This window comes from Branchiostoma floridae, chromosome 13 (assembly GCF_000003815.2).
Source record: "Branchiostoma floridae strain S238N-H82 chromosome 13, Bfl_VNyyK, whole genome shotgun sequence".
Lineage (NCBI taxonomy): Eukaryota > Metazoa > Chordata > Leptocardii > Amphioxiformes > Branchiostomatidae > Branchiostoma > Branchiostoma floridae.
In genome coordinates, this window is record NC_049991.1 from 19,025,604 (window position 1) to 19,034,825 (window position 9,222).

Below are 9,222 nucleotides of genomic sequence, written 5' to 3' on the forward strand. Positions count from 1 at the left end.
ATAAGCACCGACCCCAATCCCTTTTCGTGTTTAATGTCTGAGGTGCACATATTCAGCTCATTGACAAAGTGTGTTTGTGTGTACTTCTGAAATTTTACATGTGCAAATTGTGAATTCATGTTAACTACACGTAATGTGAAGTATTGTGGAATTGTTTGTACACTGTAACTCAGTCGTTGATGTGAACCTTGCGTTATCTATTATTCTGTTTATAAAAAAAAGTGAAATAAATATCTCCTTTTATGAAAAGAAATGTTTTGTTATTCAATAAATCTTTCTCGTGAAGTGTTCCCGTGTGATGTTTCGAAAAGGTACCTAATCATGAAGCCACACAAACTTAGCATCATATATAGACAGAGACGACAAATATTTTGTAATAACTATTTTGCATGGTGGTTTCCCATTGATTATGACCAATTCTAGCTCTGTGTGCTCCGATCTTGGTTCAGTTGTGAAACGCTTTCCACCCATCTCTCTGTGCGACTTTCTCTCAAATCCTGCTGTTCCTTAGTGTCACGTCCGGAAAACTCCTTTCTCGTGGGCGCCTTCATCTTCTTGTTTTTCTTATTGAGACTCTTCATGAGCGAATCCTCCTCCGAGGATGATGTTGTCCCGGACCTGGGCGTTCCTCCGATGTGAAACACCTCATCCTCTGACGCCAGGTGAAAAAAAGGCTTGAGCAAGCTCAGATTGGACGCGCGGTCGTTCATGACGTCATCGTCGCCGCCGTGGTCTGACCCTTGGCCTGCCATCCACCAATCGTGTGGCTTGAACCGGCGCCGTTTGAACGTGAGCACTAGGATGAGGTAGAGTAGTATCACCATGGCAACGGTGACGAGAAAGGTTAGAGATGACGCATAGATGACGGTCACCGCGCAGTCGTTCGAAGTAGAGCCTTGTTGCTTAGCTAGGATTTGCCCTGATTCAGAAGCGTTATTGAACTTGGGTTTTAGTGTCGCAGAAGGGGCTTTGAAAGCATCAAGTTTAGACGTCATTTTCCTTTGACTCAACGCGTCTTTACGATATCCAAAGGATAGTGGCGACTTTTTGTGCACTGGAGCAACATCTAAGCCGAGCTGATAGTCTTCTGTCTCGTCCTGGTGTCTACTTTTCATACCAAAGGAGCTTGACCGCAACCTGTCCAACAGAACGTTTCGCTGCCTTGGTTCTTTGTCGTCTGTCTTACGTACTGGTGAATTAGTTATAGTCGCTCGATGTTTTCCGGTGCGACTTTTGCCAACATGCTTGTTGTGCGTTCCGTGCCTGTGCTGACTGTGAGATTTGGCACTGTATAAGGGTAGTTTTTCCGATGGATAGTCCGCATAGTCTGACCAGGTCTCTGTGTTTCCCCAGTATTCGTCAGCAAAGTAACCAGCGGTGGGCAGAACTGTAGGAGTAAATGAAACAAGCTAGTATGGAAAAAAATTCAGACGTTTATACATACATGTAGAACGAAATTTAAGACATTTGAAAATACTAGTTGACATATAAAAGGGCGAATGTAACACTAAGTTCACTCGTAGGAGCACAAATGTTCGTATACACAGCCCCTTTTGTGTGTAGGGAGTAGTACTACTGAGTTTTGGGATATGCGCGGATAGCATCCGAATTCCCTGGACGAATTTGTCCGTTTTATCATTCGTTCAATGGCTTCTATGATAAACATCTGGACGCCAGACCAAACAATGACAGAGGCACACACCTGCATAGTATAGGCTGGTTCTGTAGACTAGCTTACAGAAAACATTGTAATGTGAACCTAATAACTTCATGTTGACTCAAAACGTCAGAGGATCTGTTTGCGACAGAAGAAAAGACCATGACGACCTTACGATACTTCGTATATACTTCAAAAGTTTATGATTTAGGGGAACAGTATAAATTGCGTTTGTGGTAGATCCTGCTGGCAAAGAATTGTTGTTAGCAAAACAAACACTAGAAGAAACTAAGACCTGAAAAGACAGATCCACGCTATTAGTACCTTTGCTTTTTCATAGTTTGATTATTAATCTCTTACCTAAAACTGCAAGCGTGTATGCTAGGAGAGCCACAGCCAGAGAAACAGACATTTCTCGTTGTCTCCTGTGTGTTGTTTTCCCATTCTCAACGTTCCGCCATTACCGTAACCGTCCTCACAAGGGTATGTTCGATGGAACGTTATTCTTTGTTCTCGTTCGCGTGTTCGATTGTTCCTTGACGCAGTGTATTCTCGTACCCAGAGCATTCAGATATTTTCTTTTCATGCTACGAAAGTGTGCAGTTGAGTTGTGTCAGGTAGATATAAGAAACATGTTGAATTAAAGTCAACACATAGATTGATTGATACAAGTCATTGTGAAAAGCATAAAAGAAATAAATACGCGATTTTTCCTGTTTTACAAAGACATTGGCCGTGGCATCAGGGGTCATCTAAGGCGAATCATGTTTGTATCACAATCATTTGATTTCGGGTAATTAAATATATCCCTGTGAAATCACGGCCACCTAATTTATAAAAGCTTCATATAAACGTCAGTAGACGTTTTCTTGCCGTCTCTGTGTGTACATAAACAGTGACGAGCGGCCGGGGTCGTTTAAGGTCACTGCATGACGTCAAACTGTTTTTGTTCTATTGTTCCACGGTGGCGACGGCGGGGTCGGTTGTCACCTGTTGAAAGTAACGTAAATCTCATTGGCGGGGACAAAGGAGGCTGTTGTGTATCATTTCTGAGAGGACAGAACGTCCGGAGACCTTGTCAGAGTAACGCCATGACCAGTGCGGAGATTCGCGGCACGCTGTACGGCAAGGTGCGACGCTACCTGGCGACCACCAAGAAGCAGGTGCGCTTCAACGTCAACCTGTTGTCCGATCATGAGGAGGATCTCATCAAGGTGAGTCGGTCCGCAGGTGACAGAGACGCTCACCTGGTGTCTTAAAGTGCCGACATCTTGAGCCAACAAATGATGTAAATCAGTGGTGGATACGTATACGTTTTTTAAATCACAGTTCACTTATGGTGGCATGCAACACTATCAAGTTTGTATGGCACTTGTAAACGCGAGACAATTACAATATATATTCAGTAATGTTTTCGAACCATGCTTCTTCAACGATTGTCCTAACTACAATTAACGGAATGGGGGAATAGTGCATAATTCTAGCATAGAGAGAGAAGAACTTGACAGTGGCCAGACGCCAACACAAGATCACCACATTGACAAGAGAAAATAATGACACCCCTTAACATTTACGATGATTGAGCCTCTTCCCAACAGTATTAGCCTTTGTACCATCACAGTTGCCAGGTTATCTCGTGCGGGGTTTTACACAAACACAAAGTGGTCGTCACATTATAGACACGCAATAAAAATGTGTTTTCCGCAATGACATTTCTAAGATGATAAATGTTCAATTAATGGCATGTCACGAACGGTCTTTAAAGCTACAGACATAACTGGAAGACTATCATAACGTTGTCATCGCCCTCTCGTGGAAACACGTGAACACGGATGTTTTGAAAGGAATATTGCTTCTAAACTCATTGAGGAGAAATAAAGATAGAAGTAAAGGTTAGTAAGAATAGCTTTTGCCTTCTAATGGTTTTCCTATATATTGTAAGCTTATCCGTGCGCTACTGAAAACCAAAGCATGACGCAGTTGGGGGTGGGGTAGTGAACAAGATTAATTTGCTACCCTATACGAATCCTATTCATCTTAACTGAGTTATCTATCTTGTGTTCAATGCAGTCTGTATACAAAACGCTCGCTCGCTCGCTGGGAGGGTTTAATTTGTTCTTTAGATTCGGTGTAATCAGGCTTTGCATAATCGTATTAACCTTTTCAGTCCGGAGTAACAATATATACCCGTGGGGCGCCTGATATGATTTTAGGATGAAGTAGTTCATAACGATGTTAGCCCGGCTACAAGGCAATCAGATATGGCACATTTGCGTAGTCTCTTCATGCAAGTACACACAAGTAAACGCGGGCACACAGACACACACACACACACACACACACACACACACACACACACAAATACACACACACACGCAAGCTTGCACAAACACTAACACACAGACACATACATATATAACGCTACACACAATACACACGCTCGCACACACACACACACACACACACACGCGCAAATACATGCACATACAAAGGCACAGACACACGTACATACACACACACACACTAGTATACGCGCACACACACATACATTCACACGTAAAACACATTCACACACACACACACACACACACACACACACAACCACACACAAGTAGAAGTAGTAACTGCGCCCCCTCTGTCTGCCCTCAGAAACTGCACCTGTGGAAGATCCAGCAGTGCGACCCTGACGAACTAATAGTGTAATAGTAATACAGAAACCTGTATCAAAGTGCGCCCCCTCTGTCCGCCTTCAGGAACTGCAGCTGTGGAAGATTCAGCAGTGCGACCCAGACGACTTCCGTCCCGCGGAGTCCGAGGTGTGGCTGGAGAGGTACGACGGGCTGCATCAGCTCCCTCCGGTACTGATGGCGGAAGGTCAGGCATCTACAGTTACATCTATATCTACATCTACAACTATTCAATATAATGTGGGCAAGGCCCCTCCTGGGACATAACGCTCAGGCCAAGGGATGGACTCATCGTCTATAGCTGTATAACCGTCGTAACACACAGGCTGCATCTGCATTGGTATCTGACAGTGTGTAGCTGGTATAACCGCCATTCGGTGTAACACATGTACAACAACCTCTGTATAGTTAGTATAACCCACTCTCTCACGCCCTGAGGGCTGATTACGCATGATACACAAATAAATGCTTTTCGGTATTATGGACATTTGCGTATGCCGCGGGAAAAGTCCAGCGTGGTATACATATAGAGGAAGCTCATGATCCACAAAGGAAACTATTTGGCTTCAAACAATTCATATCAAAGAAGAGGCATGCCACTATTCCACCTACTTGTTTTTTTATTCTATCATTCTATCTGTGACATAAATTTGCTGAAAAAAAGACATGACATCTAACATCTTGTTTTTCTTCCAGGAGAGTTCTGGGACTTCGTCTTCTCAGACAGGTGGGACGAATACAGTTCACTTCGGATTTCCGAGGGGGCGCTCCTGCAACGACTGATAGAAGTGTTCTTCGGTCTGAAGCGTCAGGGAAAACTGCACGAATTCGAGACAGAAATCTTGGAAGCCAAAACAAAGGCAGGTTACTATGATAAACAGGTTGTTACTCAGCATATGTGGCGAAATGTGAAATGTGTTGTGTTGTATGTACCGTGCTTGCATGTATCTTGTAAGTCACAACTTCTCGCATAGTACATCAATTAGAAATAACTGAGATAAGCATAATATTTAGGTCTCAAGAGGGTGTGTGTTCAACATCATCTTTATTTCTCACAAGAAAACACTTTTAAAAGGACACGTCTAAAATCACGAGTACAAGATGAAGGTTTAAAAATACACCTCGGACGACCCCTTATTCAGATACACAATGATCTGCAGGGCGCAAGGTTACAAAAAAAAGTGGTGCTATACATCAGCCTTTCAATATTTCAATTCTATACGTCGCTTCTTAACTATTGCACAGATGTGACATTGTCATTATGAACTACACATACATTGCACAAGTGATCGGGTGTTTACAGTAAGATATCATCGGCTGGAAAACAGCCCGGACGGCGACTCCCATACAGGGTTGTTCCTTGCACAGTAAATTACGTACGATGTGCAGAGGGCACAGTGTCCTAACCTGCGCTTCAACTCTCTCACCTCACTGTCCTTCTTACGTACAGGGCATAAGGATTTCAGCTTTTTGACATTGTCACTGTTCACCCATCCCCTGCTACCGACCTCTATTGTAACTACAGTAGCACTATAGTCGCTATGCGAGTTTAACTCTTCCTTAAGGTGTTCATATTTGGCAAGTTTTCTATCTTCAGCAGCATGGGCATTTTGCTCAAATGGAACAGTCAGTTCGATAAGGGTTAGCTTCTGTTCGGCTGTGTTCTGAACAGTAATGTCCGGTACGAGAGATGTATGGTTCACGCACTGGTCGTCGTTCTACTTTGAGTAGTCCTTACGATCCTCTAATTCTATGTATCTATTACAAAGGCATGTACCGCCATATCCTTCCGCAGGGGCAAATGATGTACGACACGCGACTTGCCTTCATCTACTATGGTTTGGCTTCAGGGCGACGACAAGACAAAGACGACGACGAACTGACTACAACCTGTCCCCAAACTTCCCCTCATCTGGCCATATTTAGAAGCGATCCTTTACTAGTGGAACGTTCCGTGGAAAACTTGGTGTCTTTCCTCTCAAAGCGGTCCATGTCCTGGCCGTCAGACCTAGCCACGGCTGCGTCTACATCGAGCAAACTTCGGAATCAATCTCAGTCACTTACAGGTGGTAGCACACCCTTCAACTTGGACAATGCAGCTAGTGCAATAAACGACACGAAGTCGCTTGCATCCTCGACGTGTGGCTCTTCAAATGGCAAACAGACTACAGCTGACAGTATCACCTCTCAACAGGGGACCTCCAGTAGCTTCTCGTACACATCATCTTCTACCCCTGACACCTTCAGCTTCTCCTCTGGCACGTCTTCGTTTAGCAAAGAATCCTCATCGGAGATAGACTTAAACTTTGTCGCGGGTGGTTCGAGAGGAAAATTTGTGTGCTTCGATGTTGCGTCCCTCCTGAAGCCGGAGTCGAGCTCAGCGTTTGTCCCACCGCGACCGGCTTCCCCGCACCCCTCCAAGCACAGCCGGCAGAGCGGGTCCAGGAGCGAGCAATCCCACAGGGAGCACGCGCACTGCTACCCGAGGCTCCCGCCTACATTTGGGACGCCGCGGAAGGACGAGGCGCCCATACTGGTGCTGAAAAATCCCGAGGACAAGGAGAAAAATGTAGAAGGCTTACCCCAAAAAGGTAAGAGCGTACAGATGTACAAGAGTATAATTTGAGGTCATATGTAGCACATATCAACAACCATAAACATCGCTATACATCACTACATTTCGTTTCAAACAGCAATAACCGTTTACCTAAATGGTTTACAAACATTTAGGTAACATGCTAAAGATCAATATGAGCTTTGCAAGAGCACTAGTCACAGGAAGCAAAATCAAAAGTCGCCCTCTTTATATTACCAGGACACAGGTTAAAACCGTGAGTACGTGTAGAGGCAATGCCCCTATCATTGTTGTTTGTTTTACAGCAAAGGTTCTGGACATTGTCACCCGCTTAAAGGAAGCCCAGCGCCTTAAGAAAAGCAGACGTGAAGCTGTAGCTGCCGAAGAAAGTGACTCCATCGAGCAGATTCAAACCCCAGAGGACGACTTACACCCCACCCCTCCCCGATCCATTCTCCGCCAATATGACAATAACAACTGTTTACCCGAGAACTCATCGCCTGAAGTTTCTGCATCGAGCGACGAGGAAACGCCTCCGTTTCATGCTCTCAACCGTACCTACAGTTTCGACAAGCTTCGGGAGCGGAGATACCCTAGTAAAGAACCGGAAGAATCGCTCCTAGAAGAGGAAGTTGATGAGAGAAGACTTCCCGAGCTGAACGTTCTTCTGGGGCACTACGCGCTCTGCAGGCGGCGTCCCATCGCCAAGAACACCAGGAGCACCAAGAAAGACTTCTTCAAGAGAATGAAGGAGGAAGACTTCGTGGATGGGTGCTTGAAGGCGCTGGAAGAGTTCGTAGTGAGGAAGGAGCAGGCAGTGGTACATGTGGGAAGGACTGTGGTCAGAGTTATCACCACCATTACTATCAACAAAGTACCGCTTCTCGTCAGGCGATCCTAGCGAAGAACATCTTAGTCTAGGACAGTATCATTTCGTTGCTAATTAAAGACAGTGATATACCATTTCATAGGAAAGTAACGTTGCAAAAAATTGTCAACGATCGCTCGCACTTTAATGACAAAAAGCTGCAACACATCACAATGGAAGAACATGACATGTACATGTACACATCTTCTATGTCACATTAAAGAGTGCTCAATATTAGCACAATAATCATTTTGCCGTTGCTGAAAATAACTTTTATTTACTCACAAATCTTTCAATCCAAAGATATACAATTGACATAAACTATCCACATGTCTAGAATTCAGCAACATGGACATACATGTACCTTCTCTCCTATAGCCAGATTCCTGTGCGCAAAAATGCAAAACACTTTGACAACAAGCAATGTCCTCATTCACTCACTTATAACTATTGCTTGGTTAGGAAAAAATAAGATGCTCATGCAAATATACACTCATATCCTCATTGACTGTGAGTGATAGTACACATATCTTCATCAGAAAATATAATCCATGGGACAAGCTGCCTTATTAGTCTTTAGCTGCCAAAAAGCTGGCAATTGTTTCAATAATTCTGAATCCCTATACGAATTTGCCTTCATAATAGAGGATGGCAGCCAGGCAAATTTCACCACATCAGTGACACTGATATACAGACATTGGGCTCTGCTGCCTTTGCAGAGTTTTGTGATCTGCTAGTAGAGTAAAATATGCTGTGTTAGCTTTTCATTTCATACCTCCTGCTGATTAGTGTTTTTAAAGAAAGTTTAAGTCTTTGAACTATCTGAGATGCATCTCCAGATGGGGCAATGACATAAGAATATTAAGTACATGTACACTGGGTAAAAGGTTGCACAGTTCTAGTGTTCTACAGCTTCAACTCACCACTGTCACTGACGAGCCAATAGCTTTTTTTCAAGGCTATTCATTAGTTCATATGAATCACGAGTTCATATGAATCAAGAGCGAATCCCAGGTATCTTGGCAAAACTTTGCAGAGTTTTGTAGCCTATCAGCGGTCAAATGTGCTGGGTTAATTTTTGTCTCGAACTCCCTGTCAATGAAATTCCGCCTTGGCTTCCCATTGGTCCAGTTCAACTGCATCTTCTGGAGTTTATCCTGACAGGTGCAGAGGATTAACCTCACAGGTACAAAGGTGGGGTAACAAAACAGGTCAGTAAGATATCCTGCCTTTGCAAAAATTTACAGAGTCTGCTTGCTGTTATTGCAGAATCTTTAAGCTTGTTCAACCATCAAGTGATGCGTCGATGTAGGTTAGACATCCAGGTAACAAGATACACCAAAAAGTAGTTACTCAAGCAACTGGATATGGACAAGACAATTTGTTTTCTTTGGAATCCAAATTATCTATTGTCTTACAACCTTTCCTACTGGAC

The 9,222-nt window shown here is 43.9% G+C and overlaps 3 protein-coding genes across 3 annotated transcripts in view; 2 read left to right on the forward strand and 1 right to left on the reverse strand.

Moving 5' to 3' along the window:
• LOC118428608 (protocadherin Fat 3-like) overlaps positions 1–185 on the forward strand; it is a 12,890-nt gene extending 12,705 nt beyond the window's left edge. The window contains exon 18 of the mRNA XM_035838712.1: positions 174–185. Within this exon, the coding sequence (XP_035694605.1) occupies positions 174–185 (12 nt within the window). The remainder of the gene's footprint in view (positions 1–173) is intronic.
• A 171-nt stretch (positions 186–356) lies between these two features.
• Positions 357–2,287, reverse strand: LOC118429271. Its single transcript, XM_035839749.1, has 2 exons — positions 2,018–2,287; positions 357–1,387 (listed from the first exon to the last, which is right to left on the reverse strand). The coding sequence occupies exons 1-2, from the start codon at positions 2,067–2,069 to the stop codon at positions 420–422; spliced, it is 1,020 nt and encodes a 339-aa protein (XP_035695642.1). The 5' UTR covers positions 2,070–2,287; the 3' UTR covers positions 357–419.
• A 232-nt stretch (positions 2,288–2,519) lies between these two features.
• LOC118429512 lies at positions 2,520–9,162 on the forward strand. The gene is made up of 5 exons (XM_035840010.1): positions 2,520–2,871; positions 4,411–4,531; positions 5,041–5,204; positions 6,140–6,935; positions 7,225–9,162. Exons 1-5 carry the CDS (start codon positions 2,587–2,589, stop codon positions 7,818–7,820), a joined length of 1,962 nt encoding a protein of 653 aa, XP_035695903.1. The 5' UTR covers positions 2,520–2,586; the 3' UTR covers positions 7,821–9,162.
• The last annotated feature ends 60 nt before the right edge of the window (positions 9,163–9,222 follow it).